Consider the following 20,834-nt stretch of genomic DNA (forward strand, 5'->3'; position numbering starts at 1 on the left):
ATTGCTATTGTTAATTTATTACTGATATTTTCCAAGTGTGAAAAGTCTGATGAGGTTCACAGTATGAATAGTACTACTGATAAGAGAATTTCACTCTTACTGTGCAAAAAACAAAGACCAAAAAAAAAAAGCCTCCTTCCCCCTAGCCCTCCCAATCGCAGCCAGATAGATAACGGCACAGGTACAGAGCCCTGAGTTTCCACAGATTCAACCACAGGAAGGAGTGAGGGTGGGGAACCATCCAAATCCAGCCCTCAGCTAAAGCAAATAATAATGGCGAAAAGCTTTAAATAGATCCAGGGAGGAGCTCATTTTCGGGGCATAAGAAGCAGTGCAGCACCTCAGGTATGCCTTGTTTCAGAAATTGCTTTGGTTTGTTTTTACTTCCTTCTATTCTGTTGGAACAGAAGATACAGACCTTTTACGAACGTATTCACCACGTCTGACGATGAACTCATTTAGACCAGCCAAAATAATTGTCCGACAGGGACACAGGACTTCAACCTCAGTTCAGAAAATCCCTGACATCTGACGTAGGAGGATTTATAGGTTTAGTGGAAATTGCTTTTTCTCCTGCGCTCCAGATTACAGACTGTGGGTTGATTTTTTTTTTTTTTTTGCATGAGTAAACATCTTTCTAATAATGAACAGAACAATAATGTGTTAAGAGAGAAAAAGAACATCCTTTTCCTTTTTTGCTGTTTCTTGAGAGAACTGTTTGGATTTGGAAACGCATGCTGGCTGTCCAGAACATGAAAGTTGGCCTTTTCCTTTTGTGGTGGCCATGGGCTTTGGCTACTGAAAGCAGAGTGCACTGGCGAAAAAGAGACGTACAGGAGATGTCGAAGAAAGGCAGGTGAGTGGACTTCCCCTGATGGAGAATTTAGGGGAAGAGGGTATGTAAAGCAAGCTTCTGGTTTTGTTGTGGAATCGTTTACAATATATGGTGTTTCCCGTGGATGCCTTTTGCCTTTTTACTCCTTTTCCCTTTGTTTTCCTGCTTCCGCCTACTCCCCCTTTTAGGAAGTTAGAATTATGTTTTCTTTTTAAATGATGCTAGATTTGATACAGTGCTATCATTGCATATTCTTCAATCTCTTAGGAATTGTCCTGGGTAAAAGTAGATACTGGATAAAAGAATATATGCACATTAAAAGAAAATAAGGGCAATTATTTGATGTGTGCATCCTAGGTTGGAGCAAATCTGGGAATTCTCAAATAACCCATGGGACCTCTAATTAGTGAGAATGATTCTGTGAGTTCTAATTATTGCTGCTAGATGTGTAAGTCCCTTTTAACATCTTTTAAAAGAGAAGAAAGCAGCTGTCTTCAAGCTGTGTGGCTAGGAGGATCGTTAGGTTGTCCCCACCAGTAGTGAATCGGGAGGAGGCAGGGATGGACCTGCCTGAGGACCAGCCGCTGCTGGTTACCAGTGCGGTACGCGTCACCCTGGCCATACCAGCCTGCGGAGGGAGCTTAGACAGAGCCAGACTGATCCTTCAGCATCGGTCTCACCTGGGCAGCTCTGTGACAGAGCTGGTAATGGAATACCTGCATACCTTCTTGTCCGATATGCATCAATAAAATAGTACATTTGGAGATCCCCCAATCCAACTCTCTCTCTCTCACTGAGGAAGAGATGGAGGCAGGAAGGGCACTGATTCTTGGTTCTTTATCAGCCTGAGTCCAAATTGAGCTTCAGCTTTCTTCATCTCTGAACGTAACGTGAATAGAGGTCATAAAAAAGCAATTAGTATGGAAGGAAGTCCAGCTTTCTGGAGTTTGGGGCTAGTGGTTGGGCTGGGTGTCTTGTTCCTCAGCGCCCAGCTCTGTGTTTGAGAGAGCCCTCCACACATGGGATCCGGAACAGCCAGCTCTGGCTCACAGCGCTTGTTTCAAGCTGTTTTAGCAACATCACAAAGCTAGGAGCTGAAATATCCAGTGGTCATGGTGAGCCCGGGACGCAGACAGAGACCGCTGTGCACAAGCCATATGTCCTGTTACAGTCAAGAGTCAGAAGCTGCTGGGCAAACGGTGGAATCAGTGGAGCGGTGCTGCCATAGAGATGCTCTGAACCAAATGTGCCCTCGAGGATTAAAAACAACGACAGCAACAAATCCTATGGGTTGTCGTCAAAAACTTCTCAGCCTCTCTCCCAAGCCAGAGCTAGAGGGGGAGCTATTAGTAAATACCACTGAGGAAGAGAAGTCTAGAGAGTGAAATAGATTTTCTTTTAAAAATTACTTAAAAGAACTTTCACTTTTTTTAAATTATGAAAGCCATATATGACCATTATTTTAAAAAGCATAGGAACAAAAATTTTTTCAACACACAGAAATCACCCATAATCCCCAAACCTAGAAGTAAGCTTGTTAACATTTTGTGTATTTTCTTCCAGTCTTTTTTTTCTCTAAGCATATATTGAGTATTTACTAGCCTGGGATTATTCTATGCATATAATTTTGTAACCTCATTGTACTTAATACAATGATTTTGTTTACTTATTTGAAGTCTATAGAATTATCATTTGAATGCGCACACTATAATGCATAATAGTGTATAATTACCACCATTTAAGCATCTTCCTCTATTTGTGGACATTTAATTGCTTCCTCTTTGTTATTATAAATATTCTGTATGAATATCTTTGTACATAGGGTAGTTGCCTACATACACGATTATTTAATTAGGATAGACTCCTGGAAGTGTACTGGGTCAAATGGCAGAAGAACATTTAAAGCTCCAATATAACTGGCAGAATTGCTTTCCAGAATGGTGAACCCAGCCAGGTTTTTGTTTTTATGTAGCCTCAACTTTTAAAGGCTCACTTAATTTCAGCCAGACTCTAAACTCATAAGCTGCTGGTAATTTGTATCCAGGCTTCGTTTCATGGGTCATAATAATAACATAGGAAGCAAGGTGAACTCATGCACACAATGGGGGTGAGGCAAGTAAGGTGGCTACGATGCAAACTTAAAGGAGGCCCTTGCACGACCTGAGAGGGAGTGCCTCCTTACATTTTGTGCCTTACTTGACTCTCGGTAAAGATCAGAATGCCAGGGCGATGTTTCTAGAATGAATCAATACTTATGGTCTCTCCCTCCTCCCTGGAAGAATGAAGATCTAGGGACTTCCCTGGGGGTCCAGTGGTTAAGACTCCGTGCTCCCAATGTTGGCGGGCACGGGTTTGATCCCTGGTTGGGGAACTAAGATCCTGCAGGCCACACTGTGTGGCCAGAAAAAGAAAAAGAATAAAGATCTAGCCTGTCTATACCACAGGCCCCTGGACAAATGCTGGCTCAAGCTCTAGGAGGGTAAACTGATAACATCAGAAACAAAGTACCATTATCATATTGCTTTGTCTTGCTAAAGAATTCAAATTTACTCTGAAGGTAGAGAGGATCTAATAGTTTCAGCTGATTTCCATTTTGGAGAGATGACACTGGTGGCAGGATGGCAGGTGGATGGGAAAAGTGCTACAGGGGGGACAGAGAAAGTCATCCAGTGTGTCTGCTTTAGACCAGATGAGAGATGGTGAGAGCCGGAACCAGGATATGAGTAGGATGAAATGAACAGGGATGGGGAAGATGGATGAGAGCTTTAAGGAGGTAGAATTGTCAGAATTAGACTGGGTGAAAGTCTAGCAGGTATTTGGATGGTATAACTGGGTAGAGGGTGGTACCAGAGAAGGGAGAGCAGGAAGAGAAGCATGTTTGGGGGAAAAGATGATGATTTTAGTATGAGCATGTGGACCTGGATGTGCCTGCAAGATACCAGGAGATGGTTGTCCAGTTGACAGGAAGGCCTACAGGTCCGCAGCTCGGGAGGGAATTCGGGCCTGGAGATGTAGTTGTAAAGAGAGTCCTCCTAGGGCTTCCCTGGTGGCGCAGTGGTTGAGAGTCCGCCTTCCAATGCAGGGGACACGGGTTCGTGCCCCGGTCCGGGAGGATCCCACATGCCGCGGAGCGGCTGGGCCCGTGAGCCATGGCCACTGAGCCTGCGTGTCCGGAGCCTGTGCTCCGCAACGGGAGAGGCCACAACAGTGGCCCACGTACCGCAAAAAAAAAAAAAAGTCCTCCTAGGTGGTGGTGGATGAGGTGACCCAAAGACAGTGTGTAGCATAAAATAAGAGCAGGACAAAGGACAGAGCCTTGGGGACGGACAACATTTAAGGAGAGGTTGGAGGAAGAGGACTCGGTGAAGGAAGCTGAAAACGAGGGACCAGAGAAGTAGATGTAGCACTGGAATCGAGAGGTATCAAGGAGGCGAAGGGAGCACCTTTGGGACAGTTATCAGTTGCTTGTTACAGGGCAGGCACTGCCCTGGGCAACGGGTGCCTCGCCAATGACTGAATCAGATACAGTCTCTGCCTGCAAGAGGCTGACAGACCAGAGAAGTGTTCCAGTGCTGTGTCAAGGGTTTCCAGAAGGAGGGAGCGATCAACAGGGTCAGATCCCACCAGAGTAAAAATCAGTTAGGCAGAGGGCCAAGATGTGAGTGGGCCAAGAGATACGGTATGAAGAGCCATTAACAACCTCAGCAAGAAGAGACAGGTGGTGGTGTGTTAAGAAGAGAAAACGGAGTGAATGTGGTTCACTCTTAACAAGACACCTGGCTGTGAACTGGGAGACTGAGACTAGAGAAGGTGAGAGGGAGAGACAGGCAAGAGCTTCCAGGCAAGGGGAGACGAGCGGGTTCAGGTGATGAAGGGCAGAGGCCGGGAGGGAGGCAGTGATCACGCACGAGGCACTGCTGTCACATCCTGTCCTGCCAAAGCGCAAGCCTCTGGCTTATGGACAGCACCTCTCTGATTGCCCTAAACACCATGGAATGTGATTTCCTCTTAAGTTACTAGTGTTCTCTCTGCATCTCATCCCTTCATTCTCCAGAGAGTTTGCTGGAACTTTGAGAGTCCACTTTGTGCTTCTCTCTCATCTGGTATGAGCTGCCCCTCATACTGATGGCTTCCTGAGCCTCTGCTGGGCTGCTCCCATGCTTATGACACCCGTCTCTTCCCACTTCCTCTGGCTCAAGTCTTTTCCTCCTCTAATATTTAGCACAGATGTCACCTTCTCTGAGGAGCCTTCCTTGGCCCTCCCCTACCCCTGCCTCTCACGTCTCAGGTAACTTTCTTCGGAAATTCCACGGCCCCTGATCGGTCCTATCTCAGAGGAATAATCATTCAGCATTATCACTTTTCTTCATCTGTCTCAGCTTCTAGACTGTGAGCCCCTTGCGGGCTGTCTGCTCAGGCAGCCATAACCAAACACCACAGCCTGGGTGGCTTAAACAACAGACATTTATTTTCTCATAGTCCTGGAGGCTAGAAGGCCATGACCAAGGTGCTGGCAAATTCGATTTCTGGTAGGGATTCTCTTCCTGCCTTGTAGATGCCACCTTCTCACATGGCCTTTCCTTTGTGCTCGTCAATGCGGAGTGGGGTAGTGGGGGAGGATCCAGGTGTCTTTTCCTCTCCTTATGAGGACACCAGTCCTACTGGGTCTGGGGCCCTCCCTCATGATCTCATTTAACCTTAAGTACCTCCCTAAAGGCCCTATCTCCAAATACAGTCACACAAAGAGTTAGGGGACTATATGAATTGGGGAGGGGCACAATTCAGTTCAGAACAAGGGCTCAACCAGCACATTTATTCTTGTCTCCCCAGGTTCAAGTACAATATCTGGTAGATAGTAGATGCTCAAGAAATGTTGGGCATGAATAAATGAGTGACTCCTAACCCTTGCTATTCCTGTACTTCACTCACTCATTCCTTCAGTCATTCATTCATTCAACAAATATGTGTTGACCACACTGCCCCAGGCACTGGAGGCAACGGAGAGGAACGTGGACCTCACTCCTTCCCGTGTCGTGCTGACAGTTTAGTGGGGGTGACAGACCTTAATCCAATAATTTTTACAGAATGTCAGAATATCAAAGACTTTAGAAAGCCCCTCCTTTCAAAGATGAGGAGAGAAAGGCCCAGAAAGGTATGGAACTCATGCCACCCCGCGTACCCTCAGAGTTCCGCGTCCCGTTTCTCTACTTCCTGTGCCCTACTATGACCACCATAAAATGAGAACAGGAAGTTCTATTCATGGATGTGAAAGTCAGGTTGAACCATATGAGAATGTTTTGATACTTCAAAAACAGTGGAATATCAGCCATTTCCCGTGGTTCTAGCTAACATTTTCTTGTTTAATTCTTACAGTGACCCCCTAAGGTTAGTATTATTCCCCCATTTTATGGGAAACTGGGAAACAGAAAGATCAAGGAACCCACCCAAGGTTAACAGCTAGTTGGTGGCCACCCTAGGATTCAAACTGAAGTCTGAATGGTGCCAAATCAGTGACCCTTCCAATACCACGAGCAGCCTCGTTAAAGAAATCTAACTTCCAACAAGTGATTGTAACTTGTGATTTCTGTGACATTGGGATCTGTGACCCCCTGTTCTAGGCCTGGTCTCCTCCCCATTCCTTGGGTGAGAGGGCGGGAGGTCACTAGGCTGAGAAGTCACCCAGCAACTTCTCATTCCCAAACGCATCACAGGCTCCTTGATGTACATACGCTTTGTTTTGTTTTGTTTAACAGCTGGTGTATTTAATTAGTGATGGGAATTCCACTCATAAGACATTTATTGCAAGTCTAAAATGTTCAAAGCCATATAGGTACATTGTGAATAGGATATGATCACTAAACAAAGGTTGCTCATAAAGCAGGTGGTGTTGGTATTAGGGACAGATATTGATCTACAAGTTAGAAAGTAGAATGTTCTATAACGTAGGGGAAAAATACAACCTGAGAATTCTGATAAAGAGAATAGGTGGGGAAAATTCAGAGCTTTAAACTAAAAAAAAAAAAGTAATGCAGTGTCTTCGAATGGGAAGGCATAGAGAATTTATGTTCAGACATACGAACAAGGAAAAAGGGATGATCTAGGTCGAGATTTTACCTGAAAAGCAGGTGGACAAACATGCTCCTACTGTGCCCTCTTGTCTCCCTGGGAGGGCCACAGCAGGCCAGGTCTGCGAGTTGAGGACCCATCAGCTTGGTGGGAACCTGGGTCTGTCATGGTGGCGAGAAGAAGGCTTGATCAGAGGAACCCAAGATAACACAGAAGCCACATCCAAGCTGGGCTGGTCCCACCCACACCAGACACAGCCTTCTGGGTCCAGGTGACTCGGGTCTGCCACGGGTATGCAGACTTCAGGTGTCAAGGAGTATTCACACTCTGGATTAGTCAGGGTTCTCCAGAGAAGTAGAACCAATAGGATATATATAATACCTATTTCTCTCTCTCTCTCTATCTTACCCACACATATGTGTATTGTGTAACATATATGTAGTGTAATATGTGTGTGTGTGTGTGTGTGTGTGTGTGTGTGTGTGTGTGGTGTGTGTATAGAGAGATAGGGGGAGGAGGATTTATTTAAAGAATTGGTTCACATGATTGTGTGGGCCACCAAGTCTGAAATTTATGGGGCAGGCAGGCTGGAAATTCCAGAGGGAATTGATGTTACAGCTCTAATCTGAAGGTAGTCTGGGCTTCCCTGGTGGCGCAGTGGTTGAGAGTCCGCCTGCCACTGCAGGGGACATGGGTTCGTGCCCCGGTCTGGGAAAATCCCACATGCCGCGGAGCGGCTGGGCCTGTGAGCCATGGCCGCTGAGCCTGCGCGTCCGGAGCCTGTGCTCCGCAACAGGAGAGGCCACAGCAGTGAGAGGCCCGCGTACCACCAAAAAAAAAAAAAAAAAAAAAAAAAAAAAAAAATTAAGGTAGTCTGCAGGGAGAATTCCCTCTTCCTCAGAGGACCTTAGGAGAAAAGACTGAGTTGATTAGGTGAGACCTACCCACATTACGAAGGGTAGTCTGCTTTATTAAAGGCTACTGATTTAAATGTTAATTACATCTTAAGAATAGCTTCACAGCTACATCTTAAGAATAGCTTCACAGCAACATCTAGGCTGGCATTTAACTAAAAACTGGTACCATAGCCTAACCAAGTTGACACCGAAAATTACCTATCACACCTTCTTAGAGGCAGTGGTTTGAAAAAGAGATTGTTGGTTACCCCAAAATCCGCTTAGTGAGGAATCAAAGGAAATAAACTATTTATACTTGAGGGAAAATACACAATACTGACTCATGATGTGGACGAATGCACAGCCTCTATAGCAATTCAAGAAGTGCAATGTAAATAACATTATGATAACATAAATAAATACAATAAATACAAATTAAATGCACACACACACACCCCATGCTGGCGGGTCCAGGGGAACACAAAACCGTCTTTGTGGGGCCCTGACAGTGGACTGACCCTTTCCACATCACCATCTGCCAACAGGACTAGAGCTGTAAAGTACGTCTGAGGGATGATGCTTCTGGAACAGACTTGAAAGGTCTCAAAGCTGCCCTGTGGCCCAATCCCTTATTTCATGGCAGAGGAAACAGACTTGGAGAGAGGAGGAACGTGCCGTGTTCCCTCATCAGTCAGAAAAGCCGGGGCTCCCGGCAGTGTGCCAACCCCCTAACTGCCCAGTGCCCTCCGTGCCACGACAGGTCACTGCCTCAAAGACCTGTGCAGAAGAGCAGGGTGTGCAAACGTCACAGCAGCGTCACTTGGGTGGAAAACCAAGACACTAGCCCATGTTCAACCCTAGCTCAGTGGCAGAGGGAGCGCAGCTGGTCTGGCATGGGTCTCCTCTCCCTTCTGCTGTCCAACCAGCTTGGCCACACCGAGCAAGTCCCATCTCATGGCCTTTGTCCCTGCTGTGCCTCTGCCTGGACCACTCTTTTCCAGAATCGGCAGGTCGTTCACTCACCTCCCTCAGGCCTCTGCTAGGTTGTCACCCTCTCAGGGATGTGTTCCCTGGCCACCGATATAAAACACCCCCCCCAGCGGCCCATTCCCTAACCCCTAACCCTGCTTACCATCACAGCCCCGAATTTTGTTCCCATAAGGTAAGATGGAGCCCTGGATGTGTGTCCGTGAGGATTTCCTTCGAAGTTTTGGCTTGGGCACGAACAGTTACGGGCAACCCCAAGAATCCGTCACCAAAGCTCCCAAGCCAGAGGGACCAAGTCAGGCTCAAACTGAAAGAGTGCCTGGCTTTGGGACCTGCCACTGCCACGTTCTCACACCGTGACTTTGGACAAATTGCTGGATATCTTCAAGTCTGCCCCTTCCATAGAGCGGAGTCAATTATGTCTGTCACCTCAGGGTTACTGTAAGGATCGTGTGGGCCAATGCATGTCAAAGAACTTTGACTGTAAAGCTCGAAAACCCATAAAGATGCTGGGCCTCATTTATGCAGTCCTATGGCGGACACAGATCAGAAAGGCCAGTGCAGACCCTCATCCACCAGGAGTCCCGTAGAGGTGCCTTTGCTTTGAGGACAGTTATACTCCACACATCACCCAGTGATACTCCCTGATTTGCCAACATGGGGGTCCTGCCCAGGGGAAGGAGACCACTTCAGGGTGTCCTGCCCTGTCTGAACTCACACTGAACTCACATGCTATTGACATGATGGGACCCAATAAAGTTCCTAAGTCGTCTGTGTAATCAAAGTTCTAGGACATGGCCAGGAATCAACCTGGAGCTTAACCTCAGCAGTTGCCACGATACTCTTTTCTTCTTCTTTGTGAATCTCAAGAAAGCGGCTTTCCATCTCCAGTTTTCTGGCTTCTCTCCTAGTTTCCAGGTTTTCTCTGCTGCAGGATCCTTAAGTTTCTTGAGCTTAAGAAACTTAACGTAAACTTAAACGTAATTCATCTGGGTCTGCAGGCTTGAGTTCCATTTAAAAAGCTAGAGCAGTTGTTCTCTCTGTTGGCTGAGGAGGTCTGAAAGCTGTTGATAGCTGGGTCCCACCCTTGGTCTGGGGTGTGGCCTGGGAGTTTTTAAGTCTCTCAAGTGAACCCAATGTGTGATCAAGGCTGAGAAACACTGAGTGAGATTATGTCAGGTTATCATTTTCACCACGCTGTTCAGCCGCTAATTCTTTTCACTCTTCCCTTCCCGATTTGAAGACCATTCTCTTTGATGGAGAGTAGCAAAGTAAAATTGGATTCTGTTAGCAGAATTACTGTCTTATTGTAATTGTTCACATTGCTCCATCTTTTCCAAGCAGTACTTCCTTCTACTGACTGTCCTGGTTCAGAATCCAACTTTAAAGAATTCTGCTTGTCTTTAGCACCTTTTTTGAGCCTTGCCTCGTTTACACCTTGGTCTTCTTGCCATATTGCTTATGGACCCATTCATCTCTTTGGAATACACCTGTGGGTTTGTGTTTCTCCTTCCATATTTTGTATATATCTTAGTAAAGTCTGAGCTCTGCAAACCGTTAGGAGCTGGGGCCACAGAGATGTATGAGATAGAGTCCCTCCGACATAGAGTGCACAGGGAAGTGGGTGGGCTGATCAGAAAGCCCCCGCTGTGCAGGATGGAGCACGTTCTGATGAAGGTATTGACTTCAGTGGGAAGGAGGGAAACCCAGGAATTCTTCCCGGAGGAGGTGATATTGATCTGGGTGTGCAAGGCATCGTCTGGGTAAGAAAGTGTACAAAGACTAGTGGAAAGGACCTTCCAGATAGATGGGACAGCAGGAGCAAAGGCATGGGGCATGGGGGGTATAACTGGCAGCTGCAAGAAGAGGGGGGCAGAGAGGGAGCTGCGGCTGGGGAGGTGGGCAGGAGGCTTAGTATAGGCCTTGTATGCCTAAGTTGTATAGATTTCACTTTGAGGGTGAAGGGTTTTAAGAGGGGAAGTGGCATGACTGTGATTCCCATACCATGCTGTTGGTGTGATGGTTGGATTAGAGTAGGGTGAGACCAGAGGCGAGGAAGTCTTCTGCCTCCCATGGGAGAGATGATGGGCAGAGGGGGTGGGAAAGGAGAGGCCAGGATATGGAGAGAGGCCATGAGGGGGAAGCTCATCCAGGACTGGCTGAGCGCCTGGGGTGGGCAAGGCTGGCCGAGCCAGGAGGGCAGCCCTATGAACAGATACACCTCCAAGCAGTGCAGCTAGGGCTGCACATGCCCCACTGCTCTCCACGGCCCTGGATGGGGGTGTGAAGGAGGATGACATCCAGGTGGTTTGGACCCCACATTCAGGGTTTCTCTCCTTGGCTATTCATATGCCAAGAAAGCAAGAACATTTCAGTAGCAGGTTCTTTCTTTCTTCTTTTTTTTTGTTTGGATTTTTAAAAAAATTGAAGTGTAGTTGAGGTACAATATTACATAAGTTACAGGTGTACAGTATAGTGGTTCACAATTTTTAAAGGTTATACCCAATTTATAGTTATTATAAAATATTGGCTATAGTCCCTGTGTTATACAATATATCCTTGTAGCTTATTTATTTTATACGTAGTAGTTTGTACATCTTAATCCCCTACCCCTATCTTTCCCCTCCTCCCTTCCCTCTCCCCTCTGGTAACCACTAGTTTGTTCTCTATATCTGTGAGTCTGTTTCTTTTTTGTTATATTTAGTAGTTTTATTTTTTAGATTCCACATATAAGTGATATACAGTATTTTTCTTTCTCTGTCTGACTTATTTTACTAAGTATAATGCCCTCCAAGTCCATCTATGTCACTGCAAATGGCCTTATTTCATTCTTTCTTTATGGCTGAGTAATACTCTGTTGTATATATAGACCACATCTTCTTTATCCATTCATCTGTTGATAGACACTTAGGTTGCTTCCATATCTTGGCAACTGTAAATAATGCTGCTATGAACAATGGGGTGCCCGTATCTTTTTGAATTAATGTTTTTTGTTTTTTTGGATCTATGCCCAGGGGTGGAATTGCTGGGTCATATGGTTCATTAGCTAGTTCTTGCTTTCTTGTCAAAATTAAGTTCTCTACCTTCAGAGGTGAAATAATCAGCAAAGTGAAGTATAACTTATCAAGTGCTCTGCTATTGGCTGAATGAGACTTCCGGCAGATCCCTTGTTTCTCACACTCCCCCATCCCTGTTTTATCTAACCTCTGGGAGATGTTCTGAGAAAACATCATCCACTTACAAACTGATGAGGACAGCACAGCAAGGAAACATCAAGAAGAAGAACCATAGGTCAGAACTTTTCCTTTCCTCCAAGAGGATAGAAAAAAGATATCAATAGATGTTCAAAAAACGTACACCCGCTGTTCATTCTAAAAAGCTGTCTCAAATGTCATCCTGTATCATCATAACTTGGGACATGTCAGTTCCTTCTTCATAACTTTCCAGGGACTCATTCAATAAATGCACTCGTTTAATCACTGAGTGGCCACCAGTTTTCTGCAAGGTCCATGCTGGCTTCTCTGTGAGGGGAAAGGTAAGGTTGGATGTTCCGCATGTAACCCACATTCCAGGCAATGGGAGCCAGGTCTTCCATCGAGACACTGTGGCCAACCTAGCCTCTCACCCTTGGAACCAGAGCCTCTGGATTTGCCTCCTGGCTCCTTCACTTTTACAAGTTATTCAAACCCTCTGTGTCTTAGTTTCCTCGTGTATAAAATGGGGACAGTGGCAAAGCATACCTCACAGGGTTGTTCTGAACACTAACCCAAGTTAATACATGTAATATAGGTAGCATGACAACTGGCAGAGCGCTCAGGCAGTGTTAGTTATTCCTATTATCTGATGTGTGTCACACTTCATTTCAAGGTTAATAATCATACCTCGGCTGGTAAAAAGATGCTGATGACAGGAAAAATATTTGAAGATGTATTGTAACTTGAGTTAAAAGCAATATTTGAAGATATATTATAACTTGAGTTAAAAGCACGTTACAGTATTTCTCTCTCAGGAGTGTAAGGATATACTCAGGATGGCACAGGTTATTTCTTAGTGGTTTTCAGCCTCTCCTTTATGTTTAAATCTATTTTTCAAAAAGTTTTAACATGGGCATGTAAACAGAAAAAAAGTTATTTTAAAACATTAAACGACAACAATTAAAAAAAAGACTTTAAGGGAGTTCCCTGGAGGTCAAGTGGTTAGGACTTGGGACTTTCACTGCTGTGGCCCGGGGTTCAATCCCTGGTCCGGGAACTAAGATCCTGCAAGCCGTGTGGTGAGGCCAAAAAAAAAAAAAGACTTTAAGTATCCTATTTATCAGTTTTTTCTAGGCTAGAATCTAAGCTTCATGACGGCAAAGGCAGTGACATCTCAGAATTTGACAAACCTCCCTTTAGTCAGTGCCCAGTTCTGTTTCAGCCTGGCCCAAAGCCACAGTAAGACCAGGGCCAAACCTGATTTTCATTCCCGCCCCCTCTTTTGGTCCCTCCTGGCTCTCTTTCCTGGTGCCTGTCCAAGGCGCTGATCCCTTCCTTCATTCACGAACATGTGCTGGGAGTCCACAGGGGCCCAGCACTGTGCAAAGTGCTGACGATGAAGAGGACTCTGCCCTTGGTGGCCTGTGATCTCATCCTGCCCCTCCTGACCACCTGCCTGTTGCCCAACAGGCCGCCCTCCCTGTAATCTTAGCCCTTCCCACCCCCTGGGACCTGCCCCCACACACCTGTCCCTGCTCCACTTTGCCACGGATGACATAATCCCTATGCATCAGCCCTGACGTGTCCCTGGGCATCAGTCTGGTCCTGACCGAAAACAGCGCCGCACTCAAAAGGGCTTAAGCAATAATTGAACAAAGGGACTGCTCGCAGAGCTGTGCAGAGGGTTCAGGGAAGCACCCAGGCAGGTGGATGCCCCCCAAGCACTAGGAACAGAAGGAAGCCATGATGACCCACAGGCCTGAAGGGTAAATTGTGTTATTGGAGCTTATCGACGATACTGATTACCTGTAATCACAGAGCAACACAGACATTGCTAGTCCCTGGCATCAAAGCAGAGAGAGAAGGAGGAATAAACACTCTGTGTTTCATCTCCTGCCAGTGCCCATTTGGCCGAATCCGTAAGCCCGGGGGCAAGGACGCCCAAGTGAACAGTCCACCTGGCAGTGTGTTCCTCTCCGTACTGACAGCTTCATGGTAGATCCAGGTTAAGAATGCCATCGATTTCAGTGGGGGAGATAGTTTAGGTCAGACCTTTTCAAATGAGGCCTACTGAGTAATTAATCCTCCAATTCCTCTTCCTGTGGGTCCTGCGAAAATGCTCATCAAAAAGCTAAATTAGGGCTTCCCTGGTGGCGCAGTCGTTGAGAGTCCGCCTGCCGATGCAGGGGACACGGGTTTGTGCCCCGGTCCGGGAGGATCCCACATGCCGTGGAGTGGCTGGGCCCGTGAGCCATGGCCGCTGAGCCTGCGCGTCCGGAGCCTGTGCTCCGCAACGGGAGAGGCCACAACAGTGAGAGGCCCGCGTACCACAAAAAAAAAAAAAAAAAAAGCTAAATTAATGCATTGCAGCTTCATAGTTGTTTTTTTTTTTTTCTTTCACATTTTATTCTGGTTAGATTTGAACCAAATCTGGAGGATGAGGGATGCTTTGTTGATTTGAGTACCTAGACTCTCTAGAACACTTTTATTTTTAATTTTCATGGTAAGCCTCAAAGACAGAGACCAGGAGCACACAAAGATGCCCTCACTGGCCAGAGGTACACACACACCATCCTAAGGGGGTCTCTTCCCCACACCTCGGCTGCAGTGATTTTCAGCAGCACCCCAACCCCTGGCCAAGGGGCGGGAAGCAGAGGGTGGGACAAGAGGAAGGGGGAGCTGGAAAGGAGGAGAAGGGAGGTGGCTCCCGGCTCCAGTGGGAGAGAGAGAGGAGGTGGGCGGCCATGGGGACCCCAGCTTCCTCCATTCCATCCACCAGCAGTGTAGCTCTGCCTGATTCCCTAGTCCCAGTTCTTCCCCTGGGCCGCTGCCTTTGCTGCCAGCACAATGATTTCCTTCCTTTAGGAGGAATCTTCCTTATTGGCTCAGAAACGACAATGGCTCCTCCCATTTGCGTTTCCACCTTAGAGTTTGAAAAGCACACGCACGATCTCATTGGCCCCTCACACCCCTGGTCAGGTCACAGAGCTTCACCTTTAATCAGGCGAGAAAACCCAGTCTCAGGGAAATAAGATGCCCATAGGCACAGAGTAGGCAGGTCAGTGGAGGGCAGAGCTCTGTTTCTCTGTCTCCCAGACATATATTCCCCCCCACCCCAAAGGATAAAGAATTTCTTCAGGAAAGCAGATAGCAAAGGACTTTAAAGGTGGACGGAGCCAGTTATAAGGAAGGAAACTGTGTGTTGAGGATGAAGGCATCAGGGCCGTGGTTCTCAAAGTACTGTCTGCTGACCACCGGTAGAAGCAGCAACTGGGAACTCATTAGAGATGCAGATTCTTAGACCTCAGCACAGACCTACTAAATCAGAAGCTATGGGGCAAAGAGAGGTTCAGGAACCTAGGTTTGAACCAGCCCTCTAGGAGATGCTGATGCAGGCCAAAGTGTGGGAAATGTGCATTGAAAGGAAGAAGTGTGTGTGTGTGTTACCCGGGAGAGCACACACACTGGTGTTGGAACAAGGAGGAACTAGGAGAGCAGTTCATTGTTTCTGTGGGTTTTAGAGATGGTGATGATGGGTAAATGAAGGCCGTGCACTGATTGAAACAGCAAAAGACTGGCAGCAACTCACATGTCCACCAATAGAGGACTGAGTGTGTGAGCGACGGTGCATCCGTGCAATGGAACACTGTGCAGTGTGAAACAGAATATGAGGCTTAGGACATTTTGCTATGGGAAAAAAATCCAAGTCATATATAAAGAAAGAAAGAAAGAAAAAGTATAAGAGTTTATATAATATGTAAACTTTGTGTATAAAAATAGGAGACCCTTTGTGACAACGTGGATGAAAAATACTGTGTGATCTCACTTCTATGTGGGGTCTGAAAAAACGAACTTGTAGACACAAGAGAACAGACAGGTGGTTGCCACAGGTGGGGATAGGGTGTGGGTGAAATGGGTGAAGGGGATCAAAAGGTACGAGCTTCCAGTTATAAGATAAATAAGTCCTGAGGAGGTAATGTACAGCATGGTGACATAGTCAGCAATACTGTATTGTATATTTGAAAGCTGCTAAGAGAGTAGCTCAAAGTTTCTCATCACAAGGAAAAAACAAATCTGTGACTATGTAAGGTGATGATGTTAACTAGATTTATTGCAGTGATAATTTTACCGCAAAATATGCATGTATCAAATCATCATGTTGTACACCTAAAACTAAGACAATGTTATGTGTTAATTATATTTCAGTGAAACTGGAAAAAAGTAGGAGATCTAAGAATATATATTTGTATTTACTTGTACCTACAAGATACTCTGGACAGATAGACCAGAAACCAATAAGAGAGGTACCAGAGGATGGGGGAATGGGATGGGTGGAGGCACAGGTAAGAGGCCAACTTTTCACTGTATTTCTGTTTTAAAAAATTGTCAAACCCTGCAAATATAATGCCTATTTAGAAAAAGTGAAAATAAATTAAAATGGCCCTAGATGCTATTCAGAAGCAGAAGCACAAGAAACTGCCTCCCAGGGAGCCAGGATGATTGGCATTTGACCCAAGGGCAAGTCCATGCTCCCTCCACAGGATGGGCCAGCAGAGGCCAAGGGAGCTGGGCTCAGCCCACACCCGCCGCCTCTCTCCTCTAGCTCCAACCTGCCCAAAATGGCCGAGGAACTTCGGGTGAGTTAGACTTATTAGTAAGCCCAGGACCAGCAGTTCTCAGCCTTGGTTACACATTAAAATCATCTGGGAAGCTTTTAAAAACACCAATGTCCAGGCCCCATTCCCAGACCACCCAAATCAGCACCTCTAAGATGGGGCCTGGATGTTGGTATTTTTAAAGTCCCTCATTCACACTCCTAAACCCCTGTTTTGGACCTTCTGGGTCAGTTCATTTATCCAGAAAGCTGGAGGAAGAGAGGATTTCCATCAGCTTTAAAGAAGAAATAACACATCCCATCAAACTTGTCAAGATCAAGTCTGAATGCAAATGGGTTTTATCTGGCTTAATTAGGTTATGTGATCAACCTGTTTTCTCCCCCTCTGCAGCCCAGTTCTTAAACGCAGCCCTGATATTACCAAATCGCCACTGACAAAGTCAGAACAGCTCCTGAGGATAGATGACCACGATTTCAGCATGAGGCCTGGCTTTGGAGGTATGAAACACGCATGTGGGGGCTTGTCTTCTTTCTACAGGTCCTTCTGTCTGTCTGTGGGCAGAAATCAAGCCAAGGGTCCACTCAATGTCGCTCCCTGCATTCAAGTCTGCCTTGGTTGTGCTTGGTGAACAAGGCCCCTGAGCCCCCAGCATCATCTGAGTACCTCCCCGGCCGGCCTGCCCTGGGCTCTGCTGAACGCATTCTTGGGAGGTGGCTGCTGGTTGGTGGCCAGGCCAGCCCAGCCGAGCTGTGCTCGGGCCACTGCTGACAGGGATGGCTCAGCATCGGGGAGCCCAGCAGCTGGCTGTGAGGACGGCAATGGGAAGACAGGGCAGCTGCATCCCAAAGCTGCCTCTTGAAAATGCTCGGAAAGAACGATCTTGGACTAAATTTGTTCTCGTCTGGGAGCTGGCAGACGGAACTCTGGGTCGACATCCAAGGGCAGAGTGTGGTCTGCTGGGTTTAATTAAATGAAAATAGTTGGAGAAAATAATGATTTAGTGCTGAGGGATGCCAAAGCCCTCTGAAGCTTAGCCTGCAACTGCCAGGTTTCAGCTTTCTCAGTGTCAAATAGGGTTTTCATCCTTATGGGTTTTTTCCCTGGAAAAAAAAAATATTTATTTCAGAAATCATTCTCATGCCTTTTATTTCTTCCAGTCACCTTTGCCTAAAGAATAAACAGGTTCTGGAAGGGAGTCTCTGTCCAGTCCATAATCAGCTGCTGTTGGATCCAAACCCACCTTTTTACTCTGTGATGATCTAAGTGTGTTCCATGCCTGCCCTACACGCCTGAAAGCAGGGAGGAAAAGAGGCAACAATTTACTTCCCTTATAATACTTTCTTTCTCTTTATGAATATTGTGTTTATGGCCTAGAAACACCCCCCCCCCAAAATCTAATGTTTTCATATCCATCCCAGTGTATCACATCCCCCACGGAAGCTACTCCATCATGTAGCAAAGAAGCAGATCTGTGGGCTTGGCTAATGTTTTGAATATGACTTTGGGCACTGATTTACCAAGCAATGCCTTTCTTATGGCCAGAGACATTGGCTTCCAAGATGAAAGAGGGTACAAAACCAGGAGGTAAATATAAAAATATAAAATGTGTGACCTCATGCTGAGGAGTAACTCCTTAGATGGGACCTGACTTTGATCTAGGTCTTCATCGTCCCCTTAGATGAGCATGTGTAACCAAAGACAGATGCTTTATATTAATCTAATTGTTTCAGAATCACCTGGATGATTCAGACCAAAAACATTTCTTTTCACCTTAGTTGGAATATTCTAGGGAGCCAGCCCATGACTCCACCCTTTTATCTCTGGTTATCCTGGCATGTGGGACACCAAACCTTCAAATCTGACAAGACATGGAGGTTCCAGGGGAAATGCTCCTTACGCCTGTCTCATTCACAGTCAGAGTTCAAGTGAAAAGAATAAATGCTCTTGCTGTGCCCTGTCCCCAGGCCCGGCCATTCCTGTTGGCGTGGATGTGCAGGTGGAGAGCTTGGACAGCATCTCAGAGGTCGACATGGTAAGTGCTGCTCTAACCAGAGCTGCAGACAGGGAGATTCCCACAGGGCCTATGCCGGGCCAGGAGCTCCACACACCAGAATTCACCAGGCTCATAACTCCCCAGGTGGTGGGAATTCCCACACTCGTTTTACAGTTCAGGGAGGTTGAGACACTTGCTCAAAGCTACACAATTGGTATGAAACAGAGCCAGATGACAAACATGATCTTCCCTGCCCCAGTGTCCAGGGTCTTGCCACTGGGATTGTTCTCCGGGCAAAGGCTCTCCAACACAAACAGCAGGGTCCAAGGATCCAGATATATGCTACTGCTGTGGATTCTGTGTCTGGCTGTGAAAATGCAGACAAAGCAAAAGTTTGCTTTGTTTTTCCTTTTTAGTGGGCTTAGATAAAAGATAGAACATTCCACAGCTCCTTGACTTACAGGACTTTGTAGGGCCTTATCTTAGTTTCGGTTCCCCAAGAAGCAGACCTGAGACAAGCATTCCAGCACAAGCAGTTTATTGCAGGCGATCCCGGGAAACACAAGAAGAGGCTGGGGACAGGGGAAGGGAAGGAAGCAGAAAGGGCCATGCCATCCAACCAGATCTACGTGAGACTCGGTCCCTCGGGGGTACTCCGAGTCAGCAAAGAACTCACCTCAGCGTTGTCGCAGCTGAGAGGCCGGGAGCTGGGTTACTTATCCATCTCCCAGCCCTTCCCCCAGCTCCACTCCCTGGCTGAGGGCTGCTTCCAGAGGCTTGAACTGTCTGGCATTTTGGGCTGGTCCTGTGCGTGGGCTGGGAGCCCTCAGGCTGCGGGTCTCATTGCCGGCGGTAGCAGCCTTTGCCCAGCAGAGGCGAGTGTCAGAGGATGGAGTGGGGCTCAGGTCCCCCCTCTGTAGAGCCTCTTGCTGAGTCCCCCCGCCCCAAGCAGGGTTCGAGAGCCTCCTGAGGCAGCAAACCCCAGGGACTAGAAGCAAGGCCTTCCCGGGCTCAGTTCCCTCCCCAGCCTGGGGTACAGAGGGTCCTGCCATCACCCAGCTGTTCAGTGGGTGGGGTCTCCCTCTCTGCCCTCGCCCCCCAGGACTTCACGATGACCCTCTACCTGCGGCACTACTGGAAGGACGAGAGGCTGTCCTTCCCGAGCACCAAAAACCTCAGCATGACGTTTGACGGCCGGCTGGTGAAGAAGATCTGGGTCCCCGACATGTTTTTCGTGCACTCCAAGCGCTCCTTCATCCACGACACCACCACGGACAACGTGATGCTGCGGGTCCAGCCCGACGGCAAAGTGCTCTACAGCCTCAGGTGAGCCCTTTCTGGCCTCCCTCTTTCCCTCGGAGTCCTCTTACTCCTGAAGCTGGGAGGAAGGGAAAACTTTTGTCAACCAAGAACATCACTGGTCCCACCACAGCAGTTTTGCTTTTACCTTTTTTTCTGGCCACGCCGCGTGGCTTGTGGGATTTTAGTTCCCGAGCAGGGATGGAACTGGTGCCCCCTGCAGTCGAAGCGGAGTCCTAACCATGGACCGCCAGGGAATTCTGCTTTTTGGCTTTGAACAGCTTAGCTTCTAACTTTCCAGGAGCTGCCGACTTTTCAACATCAAGAAAACCTAACTCTACACACGAGTAAACATTTATTTATTTATTTATTTATTTATTTATCTATCTTTGGCTGCGTTGGGTCTTCGTTGCTGCACGTGGGCTCTCTCTAGCAGTGGCGAAGGGGGGCTACTCTTCATTGGGCTCAGTAGTTGTAGCACGCAGGCTCAGTAATCGTGGCGCATGGGCTTAGTTGCTCCGCAGCATGTGGGATCTTCCTGGACCAGGGCGCGAACCCGTGTCCCCTGCATTGGCAGGCGGATTCTTAACCACTGTGCCACCAGGGAAGCCCCAGAGTAAACATTTTAAAGAATTATTTCGTCTTGCAAATACACTTGGGGAAATTTCGCAGGCTGGTGCTTATGATTTATGCCCTATTCAAGTTCAATTTCAAACGTTTAATGAAAGTTTTATTTCTCTAGTAGGGGTCAGAGAAGTAGCTAACGTATTCTTCTCAAAGACCTGCCTCCTTCAACTCCTCCGATTCCCAATTTCCGATTTGAAATTTTGGTTTAGAAAAAAATTGTTTACCTCGCCTGGCCAGCTCAGGCTTGTTTTTTGTCCCTTCTCCCTGGTGTTCTCCTTGAGAAACTACGGGGACCCTGGGCCGCTTGATGATTTTAAATGC

At 47.1% G+C, this 20,834-nt stretch overlaps 1 protein-coding gene across 1 annotated transcript in view; it reads left to right on the top strand.

Annotated features, from left to right (window-relative positions):
• Window positions 1-734: 734 nt before the first annotated feature.
• The window catches only part of LOC132514329 (gamma-aminobutyric acid receptor subunit rho-1), a 31,890-nt gene continuing 11,790 nt past the window's right edge, over window positions 735-20,834 (top strand). The window contains exons 1-4 of the mRNA XM_060138942.1: window positions 735-856; window positions 16,985-17,091; window positions 18,559-18,626; window positions 19,690-19,913. Of these exons, the coding sequence (XP_059994925.1) occupies window positions 735-856; window positions 16,985-17,091; window positions 18,559-18,626; window positions 19,690-19,913 (521 nt within the window). The remainder of the gene's footprint in view (window positions 857-16,984; window positions 17,092-18,558; window positions 18,627-19,689; window positions 19,914-20,834) is intronic.

The sequence above is a fragment of the Lagenorhynchus albirostris genome, unplaced genomic scaffold (assembly GCF_949774975.1).
Source record: "Lagenorhynchus albirostris unplaced genomic scaffold, mLagAlb1.1 scaffold_257, whole genome shotgun sequence".
NCBI classification, from domain to species: Eukaryota; Metazoa; Chordata; class Mammalia; order Artiodactyla; family Delphinidae; genus Lagenorhynchus; species Lagenorhynchus albirostris.